General features: G+C 45.4%; 1 protein-coding gene across 19 annotated transcripts in view; it reads left to right on the top strand.

Annotated features, from left to right (window-relative positions):
* Msi2 (musashi RNA binding protein 2) overlaps positions 1 to 14,912 on the top strand; it is a 359,255-nt gene extending 344,343 nt beyond the window's left edge. For 5 of the 19 annotated variants that reach the window (XM_063251261.1, XM_063251251.1, XM_063251254.1 and 2 more), the window contains 3 exons: positions 5,506 to 5,714; positions 7,414 to 7,486; positions 9,791 to 14,912. In XM_063251261.1, the coding sequence (XP_063107331.1) occupies positions 5,506 to 5,714; positions 7,414 to 7,455 (251 nt within the window). In that variant the 3' untranslated portion in view covers positions 7,456 to 7,486; positions 9,791 to 14,912. Of the gene's footprint in view, positions 1 to 5,505; positions 5,715 to 7,413; positions 7,487 to 9,787 lie in introns of all 19 variants that reach the window. The other 14 variants (XR_010048244.1, XR_010048246.1, XM_063251256.1 and 11 more) reach the window with 7 other exon arrangements.
* Positions 14,913 to 25,634: the final 10,722 nt, after the last annotated feature.

The raw sequence follows: 25,634 nt of genomic DNA, 5'->3' as shown, positions 1-25,634 counted from the left end.
AGCCCTCTGGCAGGAGTGGCTGGCTGCTTAGAGGGACTCGGGCACGTCTCTGTGCACAGTCACCTGACACTGTAGACTCAGCAACATCCCCGGAGTGTCTGAGGCTGTAGGGGAGGAGAGAAAGGTGACACTTGCTGCAGAGAATGTGCCATCTGATGGGGAACAGAGGTCCCCGAGAGAACGCAAAGAACCCTGACATCTCCGTATAGCCTGCCTTGAGGAGTTCATTGCTAATAGCGAGACGGTCCTATCCCTGTGGAATTCTGGCCAAGACAGACACAGAAATGTGAATCAGAAAAGATGAGAATAGAAGTGAGTGTTGGAGGAGGCAGTAACTTTAATTAGTTTCAATTTCTCTAAAACAAACAAAGCCCCCTAAAATCCAGCATAAGAGATTCACACAGCCACTACCCTCAAAGACTGTCGCATAGGCATGTGACTCACCTGCACTCAGTCCCCTTAGGAGCTGGGAGCCAGGACCTAAGGCTGGGCCCCCCCAGACCCCCTTCTCGTTGGCACACAATGCACAGTGACATTGGCTTTGTTTTGGCAGCACTTTATCTTCTGAGTGGGGGCAGCGCAGGGGCTCCCTCTTGGGTTTGCCTCGCCCTAAGAATCACAGCCCCACTGAGCAGGGAAGAGGTTTTGTTCTAGAAATGTGCCAGGGGCAACCCGGGTCACCTGCCTGTAATGAAACCTGGCAGCAACAGATGATTTACAAAGCAAATGATTGAAATTGTCCTGAGAGCTGGCCCTGCCCTCTGGGGGAAACGTGACAACCACCAAAGCAGAAAGCTGGAGTGCTGAGGGTCCCTAACCTCCCCAAACATGTGGGCTGAGCTAGTCTGGAAGAGATTGTTGTCACCATTCACTTTCTCTAGATAAGTAACAATCTAGTTTTGAGACCTGGAGCTGGGTTTCCCCTCAGAGGAGTGGCACCCTTGTGGTTATAGGCTCTGGTTTTATGCCTGAATAAGGTTCGGTGGCATCACTTAAAGACAGTGTAGTAATACCATGCCTAACTATGCCTCTATTCTTTCCCTAGACCTATCGTGAGCCTGCTATGACTCCCCACGTGCTCACCTTTAGAGACTAATTCCACACTCAGCCAGCAAGCTCTGACCACAGCTGGGCAGACCCATGTGTACCAGGTGATAGCAGGCATCTCCTCTGTCACATTTGAGTACCCTGGGGAAGGATGCCCATGAGCTTTGGTCTGACATCTACAGGTGAAGGTCTAAGCCTACAGCGCTCAACTCCCATGGAGGCCTCCAGGATAAGATTCATGAGCTTTCCCAAGTCAGCCATTGCAGGTGCTTTAATGGTGGGCAGGAAGTTCCTCCTTTTATTTAATGTGAAATTCCTCCACCTTGCATTCAAACGTGTTTTCTTACATTGTTCTCCAAGAGATTTAATATCCTTGTTTTTCTGCTCCCCCTCCCCCAATTGAAGAATCCTTTCTTTAGGGCCAAGATGATTAAATGCACCAAGTGGATGAATTGGATCCTTTCGTAAATCACCTGATTTGCATGGCGAGTGAATTGCATTTGTCCCATATCAGATTTCCCTAACTCTACCTAAGGGACCTGCCTTGTTGGGCTCTGCATACACGACTATTTCAAAAATAGGTGTATTCGTTTTCCACTTGACAGATCACAGGAGATTCTCTCATTTTCATTCTTACAGCAACCCAGAGTCAGGGTGACTCAGAGAGAGCCTTCAGGTATTCCATATGAGGGCATGGGCCAGAGGGTTGGAGCAAAGAGCACAGCTATACAGGGCCAGCATCACGTGCAGATGTTCTGACTCCAAGTCCAGGGCCCCGTTCTCTACTCTGTGGCCTCCTCCTGAATGCACCGCCTGGAATGGGAAAGCCCAGAGGATGGTGGGAAGTGGGGGCACGGGAAAAGGAGGAAGTGCCCAGGATTAAGCCAATGCTAAGGCCCTACCTGGAGCTCCTGATGAAGAAATAAGCCTGCTTACCAAGATGAGCCCCCCAACTTCCAGCCTGGTACAGGGCATGTGCCAAGCCACCTAACACAGCTTCTGCTGCAGAAATGCCAGGCAATTGGCAAAACATTGCTCTTTTCTGGTAAAAGCATCATAATATCCAATTTGTAAAGTTAGGCATTGTTTAGTCAACAGTGTTTACTTCCTTGCTCCCCCGCCACACACACTCCTACACCCCTACCTAGCAATACATAAGATGCCTTTGCCCTTTAAGATCCCACCTACCCCCTTTTCTAACCTGCTTGTGGTGTATGGGATGGTTTCTGAACTCTCAAAATAAGTCTTGGACCCCGGGGAAAGACACCTCCACTGAGGACAGCTGTGTGAGAATCCAAGGGACCTGACCTCAGAGAGCACCTCCAGGGGGCTTACTTCATGCCTGTTCCCTGTCATTAATAGCACAGAGGAAGGGGGTTCTTCAGATAAGCACTTTACCATATAACCAGCCTGCGTCCCATACCAGTGGTTATACTGGTCCCCAGAAAAGGAACGTTACTTCATAGCAAGAGCAACTACTGACAGATGTGTTTAAGTGTCTGTCCCCATTCCCTCCTAAGCAGCCAGCCATTGAGCCTTCCCAAAGATGCACTTACCTGCAGTTGGCTTCTTCGAGGATATGAACGCACTCTGGAGCATGGTTGTACCAGAGAGACACAGAGGCAGGTATAATCTGTGGAACTTGGAGAGACTTCTATCTCTCCTTCATGTCCCAGCACTTACAGGCGCAGGCAGCCACCCTGCCCCTGGAGAAAAGGGGACCAACCCAGAACTGGGTGCTTCCAGCCTGTCCTGCCTGTCCACTGCGCCCTCTAGTGGGTACCAAGCACCCTGGTCTTCAGCCCCTGGCTGGGCAGCATTTGCAAGGTGACTTGGAGCTGGGGTTCAGGCATTGTGATGAACAAGTGCATAATAAAGCAGGACTTGGATTTTCTAGTCTGTATTCTCATACAGCCTTTTCCACAGTGATTTTAGTGTCATTTGATGGAAGATGCTTGAGCAGAGAGGGGTGATAGGAGCCCCAGATGAGCTTTGATTGTGAAATTCCCTTCGGGCCAACTCTCAGGCTCCAGGCCTCTGCACACACAGGAAAGGAAACCTTACAGGTGCGAGCACAACACAGAGTTCTCTAAAGCATCAGTGGACAGCATTTCTTGGGTGTGCCACAGTCTGTCTCCAGGCAACTTCCTCTGGCTGGATTGTCCTTTAGGGAGCTCACCTTGCTTTCAAGAGCTACAGCCAACAGCCACCTTCTCCCTACCCCTTAGCAGGTAGGCCTGCCCAAAGTAGCACTAGATCTGCATGCCTCCAGAGGAGCCGGAAGCCCCTGGAAGAGCTTTCTCTCTGTCTTCTACCGCGCCTCTGTTTCCACCCCACTCTTTTACCCTAAAGCAGAACAGGCTAGTTTGTTCCTTGGTGGAGGGGATTCCATTGCCTGTGTGAACCAGGAATCCACAGTCTGAGCTCTTTTCATTTTCCTGAGCTCAGAAGAACAAGGTCCATGTTTGACAGAGATAATACTGCCTTTTGAGTACCTCTGCTTGGTACTCACCTGCATGTGTGAGAAGGGCCAGGTGTTATCTGTAAGTTTGATCTTCTGTATTCAGACCTCTGCATCCCCTTGCCTACCGGCACATTCCCTAGTAAGCCGTTCACTTGCTATAAGCCTCTGTAATTGTTTTTTCTTTTTCCCTTACTCTGCTCTCTCTATTAGCTGTTTATTCGTCAAGGGCTACGACTTCGTAGGGACTCACCTTGGGGCTTCCAGCCTTGTGGGCATCTAGGGCCCACTTGCTGCTTTCTCTGCTGAGTCAGGAGCCAGGCCCAGCTTGCTTTGGTCTCCTTTCCTATCTTATGTCCCCCTCAGTCTCCTGCCAGCCTGGTGTGGTGCATCTCAGTGTCTTCTCGCCCATGTGATAAGCAGGCGAAAGTCACTGCACTTGTGGCTCTTCAGAGCCCCAACGAGGTGAGCGCCTCTGACCACAGGCCTGCAGGCAAGCTTCCACGTGGGATTTCCTTCTCTTCTGTCATCTCAAGGCAGCTGTCATAGGGCAGAGGGAGGAGGAGGAAGCAGTGGTGTGCAAGTGTGGGATGCCTGCCTCTCCAGGATGGTGCTAGCTGTCACGCCAAAAGCGCCAGCCCCAAACTTGCCCTATTGTTTAAAAACAGAGCCAACTTTTACAATTAAAAGACTTTTCCACTTTGGAAAAGAAAATAAAGTTGAAACCACAGAGGAGAAATAACAGAGATACAAAACCTGATGGGCAGGCAGTGGCCCTCACTGGGGATGAGATTTAGAGGAGGCAGAGGGTCCTGAGTCAGTGTCACCTGCCACCTCCCCTTCCCCAAGGCACAACTCCGGTTTGTGGAGGTCAGGTCTCCCCTTTGAGGCAAAGGTGTGTTCTCAGCTTCCTGCTTAATCTGGAGTTTACCTCTGAGGGTCAATGGCACAAACTGGGCATTTCTGTCAGAGCCGCTTTAGCTGTGCATCGCTTCGGTCAGTATGCTCTGGACTCATACTTCTTGTCTTTTTTTGAAAGAAAAAAAGGAAAAAGGTTTAAATCTCCCCTTTCCTTCTGCTGCAGGAGGTGAGTGTGTGGATGTTTTGTAGGACCACTTGGCTCCACCCAGCTTTGGCCCAACCTCAGGTTACCATTGCCACCCCATCCCCTCCCTCCATCCCCTGCTCTCCACCCCAAAAGGGAACCAACCCTCTGCCACCATCATTACTGTTCCGTGAAGATGCCCGAACTTTCCATGACATAGCCCATCCTCCGACCACTTCAGTACTGCCGACTTCCATGCAGGGATACGAGGGAGGGGTGAGGAGGGAGGGAGTAGCCAGTGGGGCGGGAAGCTGGGGAGGGCTGCACAATGGAGATCTTTTTTGTCTTTGAAAAGAACAAATTTGTCATTTAATGGATCCAAAAACAAAAACAAAAAAAAAAAAAAAGGAAAAAGAGAAACACACATACCAAAAAAGAAAATTTTTAAATCGCTTCCCCAAAGATTATTATTTTTTTTCCTGGACACAAACTGCTTTGTTTCCTGTCATGTTTTAATATCAATATTAACACAATGTGTAGTCTAAACTAGTTCCTTTGTAGTTTGCATGGGATGTGAATGCTGTCTCAACGTGCCCAAATCTAGAAGACTGCATGAGCGTCAATTCAGATGTGAAAAAAAAAAACTTTCTCTCTCTCTCCTCCATATATATTTCTATTTCTATTGTGATAATTTGGTGGGCAGTAAAGCACCTCCGGTTGGTTGCTGTAGTGTGTTGAATGACTGTTCTTTTCTTCTCTCTATTTTTGGAGCTCCAAGCTTCTTAGTAGTAGCCTGGGCTGAGTATTCTTGAGTCCCTGCTGATGTTTTCGCATGGCCTTGGTTGAGTGTTAGAAGTTGGGCCTCAGCTGTTTTTCTCGAGTGTTTGGCTTGTAATGATCGGTGCATGCCTGGCTTCTGGCCTCATACCCAGCTCTATTCTCTGCACACCAGTCCTGAATAGCTACAGTGCTCAACCGAATTTTGGCGCGCCCGCTTCCCCGGCAGGCTCCAACCCGGCACGGCCCGGAGGCTTCCCGGGGGCCAACAGCCCAGGACCTGTCGCTGATCTCTACGGCCCTGCCAGCCAGGACTCCGGAGTGGGGAATTACATAAGTGCGGCCAGCCCACAGCCGGGCTCAGGCTTCGGCCACGGCATAGCTGTAAGTAACTGCCTCCCTGCCCTCCTGCCTCCTTCCTGACCAACTCTGTGAAGCCCATGGGGAGGAAAGTCCAGTATTAGGAGCAGAGGAGAGATCAGTGGGCCCCACCAATATCACAACAGCTCCTGAGGCTGCAGCTCCTCCATCTAGACATGCTCTGAGCCTCTCCTGGGTGACCTGGGTAGCCTGGTCATGGAATGGAAGGTGTGTGGGCAGCTCAAGTCCAGGTCACCTCTCTACCACTTTAGCCCTTGCAACCTGGAGCTACCTACATAGCCTCTCTGAACCTCATGTCCCTGGCTGCAAAAGGAGAATAGGATGCCTTCCTCATAAGACTAGGTTGAAATAAATAGAAATAGTGTATATCCATGTCGGCACACGGGAGGTCCTCGGTATAATTCCACTGCCTTCACCTCAGGGTAACAACCTTAGCTGGCAGAGCCACCTTAGTCTGTGTGGGTGGGCACAGGGACCCCTTCCCAAGTGGTTTCCTTTGTTAACTTCTCTTACAGTTTCCAGGTTCCAAGTAAGTCCCATTGTATTCTTTAGCCGCAACCCCCTGAAGGCCAGATGCATTTGTATTTGTAATGCTCTGTGGTTCTATAATCTGACTAATCCAGGCAATGGAAATTTGCTTAACTGATTTGCATGCTGTTTTTAGATTGTATTGTTCTCCCTCCTGGTGTGTGAGCATGAATGTGCCTGAGCCCACTTGCGCCCTGTCCCTTCCATTTTGGAAACAGAAAACCAGCCAACCTCTGTCCTAGCCAACCTCAACATTTGAGAAATAGTTTGGTTTTGAGCTGAGGGGAGTTGTCTGCTGTCCCAGGTCCTGGCCCTGTCAGACTCCAAATCTGGGAGAAAGCTGGCATCCACCCTGCCTTGGGGGCTGCGCTGTGGAGAACCAAGCCTGGGTGGACAGCCTGGAATACCAGGGTGGCCTCATCCAGGCCTCCTGGCATTGGAAGTGCCCCGTATACACACACACACACAGATACACACTCATGTATACACACTCACACAGATCCTCGTGCTTCTGCCAGCCCGCGCCTGTGCAATCAGAGTCCTGTTTGGTTGCACCAGCGTGACAGCATCAGTAGTTCAAGGCATCTGATCTTGGAGCAACTGTAGTACCAGTCCAGAACATTATTTTTCAGCTGTGAGCTGCATCGATTTGGAGGACCATCCATCACCACTTACAACACAACTTACCTGTATTTCCAGTGTCCAGAAACACAGACCCTATTTGTTCTTGAATACCTGGGTCCTTAGAGCTATGTGCTTTGATGGTTTTTTCTGAAATAATTACAATCATTATAGTTTGTTTGCACCAGGATTTTTTCTCCCTTACTTAAGCCATTGGGACTGTGAGCAGAGACCCTTATCTTTGCCTTTTGGGGTCCAGGCTACCAGGCCCACTGTTCTGGGGATGAGGGCCCCCTTCTCACCACACGCACCCCTCTCTGAATCTGGCTCTTGGTCTCCCTGGGTAAGCAGACAGGCTTGGGAGGGGGAGTTGGGGATGGGAGGGGTTGGAATATTATTGTATTATCCTGGCCCGCCATGGCACAGTGTCTCAGAATTACATATTCATGCTGGCAACCACAGACTAGTCCTAGAGATAATTTCCTTTTCCAGAGTATGACAATCTGTTCCCGTGTATAGTGCACTGATGACCTTAACAATTGTGCAATTTTAGGGACCTTTGATTGCAACGGCCTTTACAAATGGATACCATTGAGCAGGTGCTTTCGTTGCCATCTCACTCTGAGGTATTACCGTCTCTGCCATGTGTCTCCACCCTGCCGGTGTGTCCGCACATGTATGTGCACTGGTCATACATGTGCGTGCACGCCCCTCTCATCACATCAACATCTCTCTTCCTGGACCCCTTTTCAGGGGGTGGGGGCAAAAAAAGTCAGTCTTTTCATCTTCTTTCATCCCTTTCTCCAGCTTTTAATCATGACCTCACCTTTTTTAGTTTCTCTCTCTCTTTTTTTTTTTTTTTTTTTGTCCTTGAACTTGGTTCTTTGGGTTCCATTTCTGTATCTTCCTCACCTTCATCTTTCTTTGTCTTGAAATACAATCAAAAGTGTGGGAAACTGGAAGGTGATCTTGTGCTGTGCCCATCCCAGGGGATGGAGGCGAGGAAACTGGACTTCTGCCAAGCGTGGGACAGGGGGTGGGGGCCAGGGCTGCTCCCAAGGGTCCCACAAAGTGACCTTGTGGGTTTCTGAGCTCCCTGGGGCTCGCCAGGGCTTGGCCAATGGGATTTGTGCAGTCAAACAGCCAGACTCCCATCTTTTAGTGAAAAGAAAACATTTTTGCCAGTAACTACTGAGTAATTATCCAGATTACCGCACGAAAAGCAAATTAAATTAACGACATCACCTGCGTAACGTGGATTTGGATCCCTGCCAGTTTCCTAACCTTTTAAACTGAGCTCAAGTTAATTAAACATTTTTTAAATCACTTTGATGGGGATACGAAGGGGTGGAACAGAGGAATGGGAGGCGGGGCAAGCAGTGAGCAGGACTTGGGCCACGTTCTCCACAACAATTCTGCCATTCTTGGGAAGAACACCGAGAAGTGAGGGGGCCTGTGCTCAGGGAAGCAGTAGATATGTACTGTGTTCGCACACAGGTTGGTGGGTTGTAATGTGGTCTGTCTCTTTGGAAGAGGGAGGGTGACAGCTAGGGCTTGGGAAGCTTTTGACTCAGAAAATCCCACTGGGGCCACAAAAGCATTTCTCTCCAGGAGCTGGGATATAGGAGGAGCAATTTTGGACTTGCAGTTTGGGCCCTCTTGCTTGTGGAAGGGAATTGCTTCTAGCCCAGAATCAGCCAGGACTCTGGGTGTTGGAGACAGGTTAAATTGAGCTCCATAAATCTCTTGGATTTCCCTTATGTTGCTGCTAAGGAATCAACGTGACTAACGCAACTGCCTCTCTTAACCAAATAAGCCATGTGTGTAAATTCTCCTCGCCTCCACTTCCCTTCAAGCACTGACCCAGCCATTGCTGGCCAGAACCAGAGGCCACTAACAGTTTGAAGAACAATTAGAGCTACTCGCTACTAATTAAGCTGGGTTTGGGGGCCCAGGGACAATAAGGTTCCTCTGAGAGCCAGGAGGCCCAAGAGTTCTGGGGATTGGAGAAGGCTCCAGGCCCTGTGGGCACAGATGAAGACTGTCGGAGGCCAGTGGCCAGGGCTGCCACTGCCCACTCCCTGCTCAGAGGCTTCCTACCCATATTGCTGTGCAGGGCAGCTACAACCCTCTCTGTGAGAAAGGGAGGGTCCAGCCCCCTACCCACCCGACCCCAAAACTCAGTGTGCAGACTGAGATGAAGTGGTCAGGGGTGGAGACAGCAGCCCACCCTTCCGGAATGGATTGTCACCAGCCTCCCCACCCCAGCAGCTAGGGGCTGGTCACATACACACACTGTCTGCAGCAGAGGTGACCCTCTAACATGAATGCCACCCACAGAAGAGGGGCCCAAGCCCCACAGTGACTTCAGGGAGACTTCATTAACGAGCGTGCAAATCCTGAACCTATCTTGGTTTTGTCCACCAAAGCTCCAGTTATTTGTTGCAGATTTTTTTATGTGTCCTGATCTTTAGTCCCTTGATACGTAATATATTTTACAAATCTGCAATTTCAGTTATTAACAGCCATTGATGAGTGTCTACAATAGGCAGAAGATTTCCTTAAACATTTAATTTTGACAACAGGATTTTTAAATGGAAAAAGTAATTCTGGTCTATGGCATTTGAGCTATGTAGCTGGAAGCCCACTGTGACCACTTTTGCTGACGTTTCCCATTGTCACCTCAAGATGGGCACACAGGCTCTAAAGCTGCCTTCTCCTCAGCATCAGGGCTTAGGTGTCACGTTTCCCAAGATGGCCTGAGAAAACGGATAGCCTGGCCATTGTCACACAACAGCCACTCCACAGTCCTGTAAAAAGTCTTGATTGAAATGCTGGAATAAGTCATGCACTTGCCTGACATTTCTCCTTTCTTCTCACTTCTCCTGTATGACCTCTTCGTGACACGCCTGACCTTCCCTGCCCAGCAGAGCATACCTGGATGTCCAGGCAAGACTGGGCGAAGTTTCTGAGTGGCCCTTTGTTTAGGTGATGTCCTCAGACCTGGACCCCCACCAGCCTCACTCCTCATCCCAACCAGAGATGGCTCACTTCGGATCGAGGGTTGACTACATCTCCTCATCTCACGAATCTGCTGTAATATAAGACAACAGCTTTTAAATGTATATATAACCCATGATTTTGGTTTGGTTTGATTTCTCTTGATGGTTTCCCTTCCCCTGCTCCCTTCCCCCTTCTCCTTTTAAATCTCTTTGAATCACATTTGGTAGTGATTTTGACTTAGTCTGGTAGTCACCTAGCTTTAATATCTAGTTAAAAGCTAACCATAGTATAATTGTTATATTAAGGAGTTATTTTTTTCTTTAAAAAATTTATTTTGCTTGTTTTGATTCTGTTCTCGCTTTTAAAGGATGCTGAGATGGTGGTGTTGCTCCCCGTGTTTCGGTATCAGTTCTGAGACTGTAATGAATTTTCAGGTGGGACTTTAGCACACACTGAAGTGGAGTTGTGAACTGCAGAGCGGGAGGTGGGCAGAAACTTTCTATTTTGTGTTGTAGAGGAAGTGAGATGTAGTAGGCTAATTAACAGACTAGCAGTTCTTTCTTGTGACGTCTCTTTGTTAACCTGAGTATCTCTATTTTCGGCAATAAGGTAAGGACAACCATGTTTTGAGTGTCCTCCTTTTCTATAAGTGCTTTTTTTTTCTGTTGAAAGAGGTCATATTATAAGGTTTTTTGAAATTGTGAATTCTAAAAAACAAAACAAAAAAAAACAAAAAAAAAAAAAAGAAGAGAGAGAAATGTTGTAAATACAATTCCATTAACTTCATAGAAACTATTAAGAAAGAGAGAATCAATATTTTTGTGAGGGAGTCGGTCCCAGGCAGTTCGATGCCCTGGAAGGAGGGGAGGGAATGCAGACAAAGTCCAGGACTGAGATTGAGGACACCCAGCTGCCAGGACGACCCCGGGACACGTAGAGCACTGTGCCGCGCCCGTCCGCGCGCCAGACCTGAGAACTGTACTAGAGTCCTACCAGCCTGCCGGCCCCTCGTCTGTGCACAGCTTCCAACGTTACCGTCTAGCTAGATTTTTATTTAAAATATGAAAAACTGCTTTTCCCAAGACGTTTTTTAAAAACAAAGCTACAATTTTAATATTTAACATATTTAAAATTTCAAAGCACACCTGTTTGGCTTGGGGGGCAGGAAGGGGGACATTCTTTTTCAGTCTTAATTTTTAAATATTTGATCATTTTCTATTGTCCAATCATTTCAGCACCTCCAAAGGTTTCTAGGCCACTTCTGCCTCTCTCTTCCCCTTGTCCTCCATCCCAGCCCCCATTTGGGGACCCACGGGCCAGAAGTGGGTAAGCCTGCATGAACACAGCCTTTTCTCCATTCACTTTCTATTTACAAATTAGGAAAGCAACCTTTTGGTTTATATATTTTTTTTAATACCTCAGTGCTGCAAGTATCACCAGAGAGGCTATGGAAGATTTTTTTTTTAATTTATTGTAGATGTAAACAGAATTTTAAAAATAAAAAGTATAAACATCACTGCACTGTGACTGGTGGGAAAAACTGACAGTTTCCTGTTTGCACATGTTTGACATTTGGCTGTTATAATATATGGTCCTCGGTTGGGGAAAGACACTTATGATGAAGGATATTTTTTAATTTAACTTTTTTTAAATATTGGTAATAGGTCGGCAACAGCAACTATTAGAAGTACAACTCAATAGATGGCATTAAAACATATTGTAGTGTGGATATATATTTTTTCTTTTTTTAAAATGTGATATTGACGTTTTATTAATATTTTTTAAATTGTTACGTTTATAAATTTGGTACTTAAGGCACAGCCAGTATGAGACACTGAATGCGACATTTATTATAAAGAGCTGCTGCACTCCTATTTTTATAAATTTTACTAACAAAATAGACTAATGTAGACATTCACAGACATGGTAGGGTAAAACACATCTTCAAGCTAAAGACTTCAAAATGCTAACACAGAAAGAAAGAAAAAAAAGCCTTTTCAATTCTAGTTCAACAGCAACTTCTTTTTTTTTTTAATCGTGTTCTTTGTTTTTTCAGTAAAATGTTAGGTTGTTTGGTGAGATTTGGGTTTTTCTTTTTTCTTTTTTTTTTTTTTTGATTATGAATTTCCAGACAACCAAGTTAAGTAAAATGCTGGACGCTTTTAAAATATCAGAACTTGTTCAAGTCGTAAAGTAACAAAAGTCTTATTAAAAAAAGAAAAAAAGAGACAGTAAATCCCCAGAAATTCAGTGTCTAGCTAGGGATTTAATTACTCTTTTGTCCATGTTGGTGATGTACTGTATCCCCGTACCTCCGCATCCCAATCGCCTCATAGAAGACTCTTGGTTGATCATTGTCTGTTAATAATGTATAAAATGGCTATCTTGTAAGCGTGCTGTCCTGGTACTAGTGTAGTGACTTTTTTTCTCCTCTTTCTTCTAGTACATATTGATAGGTATAACGTAACTAAGGTTTGAAAAAAAATTAGACATAGTTATTCAGATTTAGGACCAGTAAGGATAGAACTTTCTCTTATTTATGAAAAAAAAAATGCTAATAATTTTGGGGCAGTTATTTTTTTCCTTTAATTTTTTTCTTTCAATTTCAAGTTTAATTTTATTTTCGCTGATCTGATGTGGTTTCAACTAACCCAAGGTCTCACAATGTTCAAATGCCGGCCAACTCCACGGCATTTTGTAGATCCCCACCCCCCTCTCTGCGAAGGAAGGGGTGTGCCATACTACCTTAAATGCTAATGCTAGATATGCAAAACTGGATTTTTTTAATTTATTTTTTAAAAGAGGGAGGCATGGTATATTAAAATGATTTTACTAAGAGAAAAAAATATTTTTTTAAGAATGCTCAGAAGAAATTGATAATCTGTGTGAATATGTTTTAGATGTTTATATACCTTTTGAAGAGACCCAGTAGCCCATAGCACAAATCTCGTGGAAATCTGATCTGTTTTAATGTGGCTACCTAGGTTAAGGTTCATGTTAGTCCCCTCCACCTCATCTAGAAGTCCATTTTGAACGATTTTTATAAATTCTTTTAGCACTGATGTCCAGCCTTGTCTTCGTTTAGGTTAAGCTCAGCGGCAAACCTGGGAACCACCTTTTGCCTTCCCTGGGGCAGAAACCCTCCTGGCTGATGGCTCTTCCCCACCTATCGCAAAGCCTCCCGGGTCTCTCTGGCTTCAAGATCCTTTCCCTGAGACCCTGAACTCCTCTCCACCTATGGCAGGGAGAGTGAGTGGCGGAAGCTCCTGGGCCCGTGCCGGGTTCTCCCTGGCCGTGGGGCTGAGGGAGGTGACCAAGCCTGGCTGTCCTCTCCAGGAGCCTCCACAGAGGTGGTTCGTGGCCTTCCTCACACCCACTGGGAAAACCAAATAGCCTCGCGCTCCATCCCAGGCACCCATGGGCTTGCTTCAAACGAAGCCTCACAGGCCTTTACGTTTTTATCCTTCATAACCATCATCTTAATTTGAACTTGTAGCTTGGGCTTTAAGGTAGCATGGCTCAATTGCTGTCAACTTACTGTCTCACTGCACAGCAATTCACAGCCAGTGAATGTTACACACATCTTGCTAGACTAGTATAAAAATCATTGGGTAATTGTTGGTTCTAATGACCTGAAAGGTGTTCAGTTTTGGTTTTTTGGTTTTGTTTTTGAGATTTGGGGGGGGGAGGGTTCTTTTGGTTCTTTTTCATTTGGGGATTTTGGAAAAATAAATTTATTTTTGGTTCCAAATAGAAAAACAAAATCTATTTTGATCTTTTAGTGCAAACGAGGGCTAGGGACTTAGCCTCCACCACCACATGCTTCGTTCTGCCATTCACTCACTGCAGCATCTTTCAAGACTAAAGCAATATAGTTTACTACAGTTTTTATTGACGGTCAGCCATGCTTTCTGTATTATATTGCATATGAAATTGTTTACAAAAGAAACACTAATTCATACTTCTCTTTATCGGTTGCAAGTGACACACAGGGACAGAGGGAGACTGGGGGGCAGGTGGGGGAGGGGAGATTTTTTTTTCCTTGAATGTGCTTCAGCAGCCAGGGGATGTCCAAGGAAGGCAAAGGCCAGGGAAGAGACAGAGGGTAGAAAAAAGGGACCGGCTGCTGGAGAGCACATTGAACAGAGACACTGGTGAGTTTCCCCACCCTCACCCAAGAGCAGAAAACAAGCAGATGTCAGCTCAGCCCAGGCCTGGGCACAGACACTACAAAAAGCGATGCTGGAAAGTTAAGCAATACTTTAATACTGTCATATGTTTGTTTTCTTTTTCTTTCTTTCTTTTATTCTGTCACCAAAAAAAACAAAAACAAAAAAAAGAAACTAAAATCCGAAAGCATATAAAGAAAACCCACCCCTCGAGGGGAAACAACCTTAATCCAAACCCTTGGCTATCTAATCACCAGAATGTATTGTCTCAGACAGGATTTCATTTCCAGGAAGTGGGGTGCGAGGGGCGGGGAACGGGGACTGAGACAAAAGTTCCAGAGCCTCCACGGAAGGCTCCTACTACTGTATTCTGTACATACTGTACCATCCATGTGGAGTCTGTGCGTGTGCTCTTGCGTAGCGTGGCCAACCTGCCGTTCACGGTGTGTTGTAAACTCGGAATTCCATATGTAATAGGATGCAAGTCTAAGCGTTTCATGTGGACATAAATGTATCTAAATAAAACTTTCCCTAGCACTGTGGCTGACCTCACCCTTACTTTTATACTTTAGTATGAAACTGATGAGAACTTTGGTAGTGAGTATTTTTTTTATATATATACATATATATGTATCTATATATATATATCTCAAGCATCTTTCAGGTCTTTGTGTGTGGCTTTCTTAAAGCCCTGTTGTAAAAAAATTACTATGTGGATGGCAGTCTCTCACATCACAGATGTGGAAAGTATAATTTTATATTTGTATTTTCAAATAAATAAGTTTGTGAAAGGTTTCCATCCTCTACTGTGGTCCAGAAATCAATGTGTTTGTCTGACAAAAAAAATAAAATAAAATAAAATAAAATAAACTGTTTTGAACAGAGTAGTCTGGTGTTCTTGTGCTTGCAGAGCAGGGCTGGGATGGGGAGCGCTGCTGCTGGGTTGGGAGGTGTCAGTCACTGGGCCACACCACGAGGGAAGGCCCCCTGTCCCCAGTGAGTTTGTGGACCTGCTTTTTTTTTTTCCTTAATGGGGTGACAGGAGCATTCTAAGAAGGAAGACTGGCATTGGAAGAGTAGGGTAGAGTAACAGTGGAAAGCCTCCAGAATTTCCAAAGGGCAGGAATTAAATACTAAAGGGCCCACAGTGAGAGAACCCAGATGAAGGTGGAAGGCTTTGGCTCATCAGCAGCAGCACGTGGGAGGGAGGCACCACACCAAATGCCACCACCCTAGAGGAGGGATCTGAAGCGGTGGCAGGAAGCCTGGCTTCTTCCCTTTGAAAGATCAAAATTTTGCCTTAGTGGAAAAATCATCGGGATCACAAAACTAAAGGTATAGAGGTAGATCATCTGCCCAAGGCCTGGTGGTGACAGCCAAGGCACATCTGAAGCAGAGGAATTCCTCACCTTTTGGCCCCCATGACAAGCAGCCAGGCTGAGAGGTTTGTACAGATAAGGCCTGGACAGTAGCGTGTTTCTGTACTGGCATCAGGGAAATGTCACAGACCCCAAGACGTGGCCTCTGTGAGTCCTGGCTCCAAGTTCCCATCACCTGTTTATAGACCCTTCAGACACAGACATGTCCAGGGCCTCAAAGAGAGAGTAGAAGGTGCCCCTCTTTATCTGGGGCTGGAAACAGGAGCACCAGACACCAGGCCCAGTCTCTGTGTGTCTCAGGACTGCAACAGTACTGCAAAGTGTCCCGGCCCACTGAACAGCATACTGTCACCCCTGCTGTCCTGCAGAGATGGGAGACCATAGGAGCCGACTGGAGGAATACAAAGCTGTTCCTTGAAGAGCGAGCCAGGAGTCTGACAAGGGGCATCATGGCTGTCCTCATCCTGACTGCTCAGCTCAGAGGAAGGTGAGCTTCCAGCCCTACCCAGGAGCCCCAGAAGAGAGCACGGAGCAGGAACCCCAGACCTGCGCCAGAGGTGACCGCGTCTGCCTAGCCCTGCGTGTGTGCATGACCTGCCTCTGTTTTCATGCTTGAAGAGGGTGAGGGATTTGCCCGTAGTCCTATGACCATGGAATGGCAAGATAAAATCTCATCTCTAGGACCTCCTGCTGTCCTTGGGTGCAGGCCTGGTGACAGATGTCAGCAGCAGTGATGAGTGCAGTGCGTGGGAGCCATGAGGTCTCTAACCTGGAGGGCCAGCCTAAGCCAGCAAAATGTACCAGAAAAGATGTGAAAAAATGGCAAGCTAGAGGAAAAACATGTTTTAGGAAGAAATAGGGAAGAAAAGAACATCAGAAAGTAAAAAGAAAGAAGAAGATAACAATATGGTACACAAAGTAGGATGGAAAGGATAAGTCAGGTGAATCCATCACTATCTGAATATGAATGGGTTGAATTTGCTACCAAAACAAAGTGATAGGGCTGAAAATAAAGAGGTGACAAACAGAAACCAAGATGTCAGTATCCAGCACTGGAATTTAAAGGTTGAAAGCCCAGGATGTGCTAGAAAGACAAAAGCACAACCTAGATGAGAGACAAAGAAATCATGTACTTTGTACTCAATTACCAGGGACACCAAAGACAATCAGAAATTACTGGAAATGCAAATAGAACTTGATAGAAAATAAAAATACAACCAAAGAGTCTTCATTCTGTCTTTTCCAGAACTAGACATATTTAATAAACAAAGATAAGACAAATTGAATAATGATGGCTATGTAGAAAGTCTTTGAATAGAGATTTTACCTTTTTCATATATATCCAAAAAGCATACACAAAGATTCTGCTTCCCTCAAACCTCACAAATTTATAAATAGCAATTTTGTAGTCTACTTTCCATTATTGTGATTTAATAAGATTTTTTTAAATATTAAAATGGCACTATAAACACTAGAACTACACGGGAGTTAAGAAAAATTTTGAGGTGGACACACCTGTAATCCCAGCACTTTGGGAAGCTGTGGCAAGAGAATCACCAAGTTCTAGTCCCACCAAAATGTAGCTTAATTGGTAGAGAACTCTGATTTGATACTCACCACCAACAAAATAGAAATCTGTATATCCTTGGATCAAAAACAAAAAATATGTAAACTAAAAAGCAGCGTAAGTACACATTACACCATCTGTAACAATGTAGCCAAAGCTGTGCACAGAGAGAAGTGTGTAATTTTCAGTGAGGAAGAAAAAAGTATTTTCCAGTGAAGAAACCTGTTCCTGCTGGGTGTGGTGGTACAGCCCATAATCACAATATTTGGGAAACTTGAAGCAGGAATATTGCCACAAATTGGAGGCCAGTCTAAGTTCAAGGCCAGCCTAAACTACACAGAGAGAGTCTAAATTTTTTTAAAAGAGAAACATATTCCTCTTAATAAGGTAGAAAATAGCAATGAAAACTAGAAAGAAGAAATTCGTAGATGTTAATAGCAGTAAAATAAAAACATAAATACAAAACCTGGATTTTTACAGATTATTGAAATAGCTAAGTCCCTCCTACCTGAAGGAGGGGAAAAGAATAAAAATACACAGTGTTAGGAACAAGAAAAGGGACACAGCCACAGATAACAGCAAAGAATTCATAAAAGCAACAAATCTAAAAATATATAGAAGTCAGAAAATTCCTTAGCAAATATAAATTACCAAAACCAGTAAAAAGCAGAAAACAAGAATAAAGTTAGAATTTATTGCAAAGGATACTGAAAGAGTAATTAGATTTAACACTGAAAATAGAAGTGGACAAAAATGAGTTTACAAGTGAATTTATTTGACTGACAATTCCAATACTATTTAAATCAAAACTCAGTTGTAATCTAGATAATAAAAAATATGGAAAGCACCCCTGCTTTGTAAGACACATGGTTTTACAATATGGTACTAAGATAAAACTGTACCTAGACTTAAAGAGTTCACGTGCAGGACTTCTCAGTGTAATTTTAGCAAATAGAATCTAATGAGGGGTCGAGTATGATATAATAAAACCAAATAAAAATTTTTCCAAGAATACAAGGATATTTTAATGTGAAGAGATCTATCAACATAATCCATTATGTAAGCAAATTAAAGAAAAAATATAGCTTAGAAGCTGATAAAGTATTTAGGAAATGTTGTGGCTTTCCCTAATCAAAACACCATGGAAAGTTGAAATAGAAACAACTTACATACAAGATAAAAAAAAGAGTATTTATCAAACTCTACATTAATAATTGTCTTAAGTCATAATGCACCAAAACTATTTCAATTTAAATTTAAAAATATATGGGGTACTGCTATTATGACTACTAGTTAGTATAGTTTGAAAAGCTCTAAAGAAGGCAGTAAGATAATAAAATATATAAACATTAGGAGGAAAAGAAAGATATATTTCTAGAAATTTCAGGAGATTCTAATAAAAACATAATCGCTACTGAAATTGATGTGAAAACTTTGGTAAGGTGGCTGGATATAAGATAAATATATACAAAACAGTCGCCCTCCTCTCCAGTAATGAGCACTATCTTAGTTACTTTCTCATTGCTGGGACAAAGTTCCTGATACCCACAAGTTAAGAGGTGGAGAGGTTCATTTTGATTTATAGTTTGTACAGGTTTCAGTCTATAATCTGCTGGCTCCAAGGTGGGGCAATAAAGAAGGAAAGTGTTTCATGGTGTGGCAGTGAGGAGCAGAGGCATCCAAAGGAAGGGGAGGGATATACACACTCTTCCAGGCTATACCCAGTGATTGTTCCCACCACCGTTCACCTTCCAACATCACACTCAGCTACAAAGGGTGAATATCACACACCCATGATCTAGTCACCTCCCAAAAGCGTGCCATGCCATGAGCACATGAAGCTTTGGAGGACACTTCAGATATAAACTGTAACAAGCACTTTGTGCCAGAAATAGGAAAAAGTTAGGGGAAAATTTTGCAAGAAAGGTATGTGCTCTGTAAACCTAGAAAGTGGTTAAATAAAGTAGGGCACTCCCGCATCATAGAAAATGAGGCAGGCCTGATGAGTGACCCTGGACTCTAACAGGTTGCTTGAAGGAATTTTTAAGGGTTAGGTGAATAAGGAAAAATAGCTACAAAAAGTCATATGACTTTTTTTGGCAAAATTAACAGATAAACCTACATAGTACATGTGTGGAGATATATACACGTATACACATCACATATGTGATTACGTGAGGACAGAGAAAGGGGTCAACTCACAGGAGTTATCTGGGGAGAGCTGAGAGGTGAAAAGTCAAACTGAAGTGGGAAATGGCATAGATTGGGGAGACAAGGAAAAAGGCTTAAAGATCTCCCTGAAAATTCTGTCAAGTATGTATTAATTCACAATAATTTAAATACAAATATATAAAAACCAAATTTAAAAATAAAAGTAAAATATTTTAAAAAGAGAACCATAATGATCTACATTCCAGTAACAGTAATTACATCTTGACTGGAAGAATGCTTAAGAAGATCAAGGTAAGCCATCAAAGAGAATTCGTTATCTGTCATTTAAGAGTGCAGAGATTCAGCTAAAATAAATTTATACTTAACTGCTGAAGAATTCAGGAAGACTCTATGGGAAGCAAGAACAGATTGCGTGGACTGACTATGGAGGTGTGTAGTATGTACTTTGCCTTCTTTATGGTTTTAGAGAAAAAATACATACCAATTTTTCCATTAAAAACTATTTCTGTTTTCAAAAAATAATAAATTATAAACAGAGTTCATAGCAAAAGAGTAAGCAATAATTTACACAGAAGGAGCAAAAACGAGCTAAGACCATGTCCAAGGAGGGATGGGCATGGTGGCACACTCCTGAAATTGTAGCAGTCAGGAGGCTGAGGCAGGAGAATCACCGTGAATTTGAGGCTAGCATGGCCTAATGGGGAGACCTTGACTTAAAGAAAGAAAAAAAAACAAGTGTAAATAAAAGTAAGACATATTCAAGGCCTGTGAGAGTAGGCTGAGGCCCAGATTCTTACAACCTAGAGTGAGAGGCGGATCCAGGTAGCCCTTTGGTGCCTAATGTTGCTGCAGCCAGGCCGTCTGGTTTCTATGCAAACTGTTTAGTTCCCTGAACTCTCTGACATGACAGGTTAATTTGCGTCCCAGACACATCTGGATGCTTGACTCACCCCTAGTCCTAATCAGCGTGTATCTCCTCAGCTGCGGTGAGCACTGTGTCAATGCTTCAGAAGAACTAATAACTCGTGCTGTGAATAAGTGAATTTGCACTAAATACAAGTGCTATAATTATGTCGAATCAAAACCAGAGCAAAGAACATGGAAAATCTTTAGGGAAATAAACCGAAACTTTTGGCTTTATTGAAGAAAAGTCCAAAAAAAATGACAGCACGTCACAGCTGAAAGGGAGCTTTGAGAATATTCTGTCCACCTCCTCCACTTAACAAAGGAGTTGACCAGGGCTCAGAGACACTTGGCACGCACGAGGTCACATAGCGAGTTCACAGCGAGTGCCTGGTGCATTAAAAGCAAGGAGGAGGCGGGGACTGATATGTTGGAGAGAAATGTACCAGGCTCACTTGCTTTGCCAGCTAGCTGTGTGGCCTAACTGGGGAGTGTGGCTCAGTCTCCCTCTCTGCCATACGCCCAGCCTCCGTCCCAGGGACTAAACCAGCAGAGGGGTGCAGAGGCCTTCGGTACACGTTAACCTTTTGTCAGTATGGGTTTACTACAGTTTGGAGGGTAGGAATTATGGAGACATGGGGGCCACGGAGATGACAATTTGCATGCCCTCAGCTAAATTAGTGTTCAAATACCAGGTTTGCCTTTGCTGGGAAAAATCCTGGAAGGTATCCCAATGCTTAGTCATCCAACCTGTGACCAAGAGGGTCGCTCTCACGGGACACTTTTTTTTTTTTTTTTTTTTTTTTTTTTTTGCCAGACACCCTGTGGCTCTTGTCGGACCTGTATCCAGTTTACATCAGCCCGATTGTCACTCAGCCACTTCCAGCCCAACCTCCTATCCACCCATGCCCCATCAGGCCAGGGGAAACGCTGCTTCTGAAGCACGCTTGGCTCAGATGGAAGGCAAAAATCCAGTGTATCACCACAATAGGAAATAAGATTTATTACTTAAAGATACTGGGCAGGGAGGCTGCAGTGAAGCCAGAAGTAGGGTTCTGTCTCTAAGACAGGAGTGAAAAGTCAGGAGGAGGGAGAGACAGAGCGTGACATGCAGCAGTACAGTGTATTTATTTATATTGGAACAGGGGTGTAGATCACTTCAAGTTCATGGATAGATGCCTGAATTGTCCATTTAGAGGAAGCAACAGGAAAGCAAGGGACCCAGTCACTTAGATAGGGACAGATGTCTAGAGTTCTTTTCTCTAGCTACCAGCTTGGGTTACTTGAGGACGGTGTTCTACCTCTCATGCCTGGGCAGCAGATTTTACTGTGCAGGGACAGAGGCATCTTGGAGCTGCCCCGTAGGGAATCTGCTGTCACTCAGCACTTGCTTCCCTCTACCTGAGGGAGTCACATGATCAGTCCACTTTGGCCAGGAGAAACTGTCCCTTCCTGTCTCTCCCAGAGTTTCTGGGTCAGCCTAGATCTAATCAGGACCTCAGAAGCAGACATATGTGAGTGGAGATAAATTAATGTGAGGAATTCACTAAAAACTTGGAAGGGGCATCTTGAAAATGATTCTAGGGATATTCTGTATAAGGCTGCTTGGGGTCCTAACAAAATACTGAAAACTGGTTGGATGAAGCAACAATGTTGTGGTTGATACATTGTGTCAACTTGAGAAGTTTAGAAGTTTAACTGAGAGACTCAGCAGGGAACCAGGTTCCTTACTTTGTAAATATCCTCATCCTATGCAAGAGGAGGGCACAGAGAGATTTTGTGAGTGCTACCTCTGCCCTGGAAGCCGGGAGGTGGTCATTGTACAACATAAGGGAGGAGAAGAGGCTTGTTCGGCCCTTTTTGTTCTGGCTGCTGCCTTGAAGTGTCGCCCCTCTGCTATGTGCCACCCTGCCTTGGAGCCAGCTGATTATGGACTGAAATCTCCACAAACAGTGAGCTAAATAAACCTTTCCTCCCTTCATTTTGGGTGTTGGGTGTTTTGTCCCACCAACGAGAAAAAAGTAACTGAGACAAATAGATATTTATTTCTAAAGAAGTTCAAGATTAAAGTGCTTGCTGGTTGACATGGGTTCTAAGAATCTCAGCTCGAAGAAGGCAGCCGTCTTTCCACTGTGTGCAAGAGAGAGAGTGCAAGCTGGCTGGTGTCTCTTCTCATAAAGACATTAATCCCATCTATCAGCGCCCTACCCTTACCATCTCATTTAACCTTAATTACTTCCTTAATTACTTCCTTAGACAGGAATAGAAATGGCTCATGACGGGCAGGCTTCCCCAATAGAAACCTTTTCTTCACAAGATACTCCACAGAGTCAGAGCACCCCAGCATTTACTGAGCACCTATGACGTCTGAAAAGATACACTGACTCCCCAGGATTGCAGAGGAATAAATCAGCGAGTGAGTTTAATACATGGCACCATGTGCTAGGATAACTGTGTTTGGCGCCTGCAGCGTCCCCTGGTGGGGCGTAGGTGCCCGGTTCGGATCCCAGCAGGTCCCCCGAAGATGAGGCCGGAGTGAGACAAGCAGTGCCTTATCGGGCCCTGTGCCATCCAAACCCACAGGACACGGGCACGGGGTCCCTCAGTCACACTCCGTGACTCCCACACACTCCTGAGCTCACCGCTGCTCACATCCACACAGACTCACACTCAGCTCCGCCAGTCCTGCTCTCACACTCATGCCGGCGCAGTGGCCCCTCGCTGTCTCAGCCCCTCCCTCCTGCACACTCACACACGCACCCCCTCTCACGCTTACGCCATCATGTCTGCCCTCCCACGGCTGCTGTCACACTCACTTTGAATGGCACTCCCATCTCCACGTTCATTCACTCTTCTCCTTCCCCCTCACCTCTGCTCACCTCCAGTCTCTCTGGCCTGCTCACTCTTATCACCAGTTATCACACTCCTCTATTGATACCCCGTCACAAAATTGTGCCCTCCCTGCTCTCCGTCATCTGGTCCCACATTTGAACGCTCTCTTTTCACTCAGCAAATGGTAGCGAGCAGTCCAGTCTTAGACTGAGACATGCAGAGAGCTGTCTGTCCACTCCCTTCCTCTGACAGGGGCGTTCTTCTCTGCTGCTGACTGCTGGGAACTCTCCCCCTTCTGTGGCTCCACTTCCCTTTCCCAGCAAGAGAGGGTGCCAGGGTAGCCGGGCAGGAAACACCTTTCTCCGAGGATGCCTGTCTATCCCAGGCCTCTGCTGGCCATGCTCTGTCTCCCTCTTCCTTTTCCACTCCTGCCTTCTCCGGGGCCCTCTCATCACATCACCCCCTCCTGCAGAGTCTACTGATGGGAATCACCTCCCCACCCCCAGCAGGCCGTCTTGTCTCTGACCTCCATCTTGCCCTGAATGTTCCTACCTAAGTCTCTGTCTCAGAAGCTCTGGGCGGGTTTTATAGAACCACTCTCTAGAGCTCCAGTCATGATAGACCTGCTCTTAGAGATCCAGGCTGCCTCCTTCATTCTTCCTTGGATCTGTTCCCCTTTTCAAATTTTCCATAGTGTGGTTTATTTTGTTCCATTTTCATACACTTATTTGAATAGGTAATACAGTAAGAGGTCTCAAGCTTCAGAAATATTAGGAGAAAACTCTCTCACTTCATCTGGCGGTCCAGTTACCCTTCTCAGAAGCGTTTACTCTTCTCATTCTTACACAAGGCTGTAGGATGTGTGCAAAGGAGTGTGTATATGTGCATGCATGCACATGCACGTGTGTGTGTGTGTGCATACTTTACGTGGGTAAGCTTATTCAGCCATCAGTAGGATCCCAAGGAAACTTTCCATCTCAGCCACTTCAGGGTCGTTTAAGATCGCCCAATCGAAAGCCTGTTTGCCTAAGCATTCCCACCGGCTCACATCACTCCTCCTGTCTGAGCTTCGTTATAGAAATAAACAAGTACACGGCATTTTCTGGCTATCTTGTGCTTTGCCTTCTTCAGTCTAAGGAATTCTTCCGTGTGCTCGGGCTTCTCCATCTTGGCTTTTGTGGCCTAGCTCAATTTAAAGAAATAGTATTATACCTGCCCCACAATACTCATCGCTTCCCATTGCCCAGTCAGCTGTTCGTTGATAGTCAGAGTTGATTTGGTATGGCTGAGCCACACTGGTCATTTTCTCCACTCACTGGGAGATGAACTTGCTGGGCAAATGGGAACTGATGGTTGGCACAGTTGCCTCTTTGCCTGTGGATGTCCTTCCCAAGCCTCCAGAGGTGGGCGGGGGCCAGGGAGACCCTCTAGGAGACAGGATGGGGCAGGTGGCTGCACCAACCAGTCTGGCTGTCCTGCTGCCCTCACCGCCCCTCCCCTCAGTCCTTGGTTAATTGCTGTGACATATCGATGGGCACTCTCCGAGGACAGAGCGGGCGAGCTGGCCTGCAGCATCCCAGCTCAGCAATCATCCCTGATTAAAAACTAGTTACGAAGCCCTGAAAATGGAGTCCTGCATTAACCAAATGACCCTGTCTGTGGCCCAGCCCAGATGGATGGGCACGGATATGAAAGCATAACTTATAGCAATGGCAAACATCAAGGGCTGTTTGAATTTCCAGGGGATTTACAGGGCCATGACAGCATTTGGCTGGACGGGACTCTGGCTCTCTGCCTCAGTCCCAGATGGGCCTATGCGCTTACAGTCTCCAGCAGTATGCATGGCCTGTTTCGAGTGGCCTGGCTCACCTGGGCTTTTACTTGGATTTAATCTGAATGTGCTGATTGTATTAAGTAGGAATTTATCATATTGCCAATTTCCAGAGAGTCGGAATTAGCTCAGCTGCACTTAATACTGAAACTATCCTGAACATAATTTAATCTTTCTTTAATGATTCAGAAGGTGCTTTGAAGTCTTGCACTAATCAGAGTCATGGTTATGAATATCAGAACTTAATTCTGACAAAGTGTAAAAGTGCCCATAGAAGGGTGAGGTGAAGACAATGCTGGGAAGCGGCACAGGTGGGCGTCCCACGAGCGTGCCAGGGGATTGCGTGTGCCTCACACACCTTCGTGTGTCAGTGGGAATGTGGAAGACTGGACTGCGAGTCTAGCCTGCCTAACAGTGACAATCTCTTTGTTTGAAAAGTGAGCCTCTGGAATCAGCCTCTCCTGGCTCCCAGTTGCTCCTAGACCACCCAGGAAAATTTGGTCTTTGCCAACGTGGAGCTCAGCTGAGCAGCTGTGGAGTGAAGAGATGGGGGAGAATTCTCCTGTCCAAAAAAGGCTGAAGTATCCAAGTCAGAACCCCTTTAGTGAGCAGATACTCATGAGCTAGTGTGGAAGGAGGAATGAGATGTTGGCATAGAACGGCAGAGTGTGCTAAGAAGCAGCTGCTCTCGTGTGTGTGTGTGTGTGTGTGTGTGTGTGTGTGTGTGTAAAATGAGAATAACATTAGCTCTTTGTAAGACCTAAAAAGCCTACATGTTGCAATTCCCAGTCCAAATTCATAGTTTAAATCTAAATCCCCAGTGTGATGGTATTAGGAAGTGGACCCTTGGGGACATGTTTAGGCAGTGGGGGTCCCCCCCTTGGGAATGGAGTTGGTGTTCTCATAAAAAACCCTGAG

The sequence above is a fragment of the Cavia porcellus genome, unplaced genomic scaffold (assembly GCF_034190915.1).
Source record: "Cavia porcellus strain 051 isolate PalLab524CR breed Dunkin Hartley unplaced genomic scaffold, mCavPor4.1 scaffold_6, whole genome shotgun sequence".
NCBI classification, from domain to species: domain Eukaryota; kingdom Metazoa; phylum Chordata; class Mammalia; order Rodentia; family Caviidae; genus Cavia; species Cavia porcellus.
The sequence above is the reverse complement of the archived record's forward strand: the minus strand, read 5'-3'. Positions and strand labels throughout refer to the sequence as shown.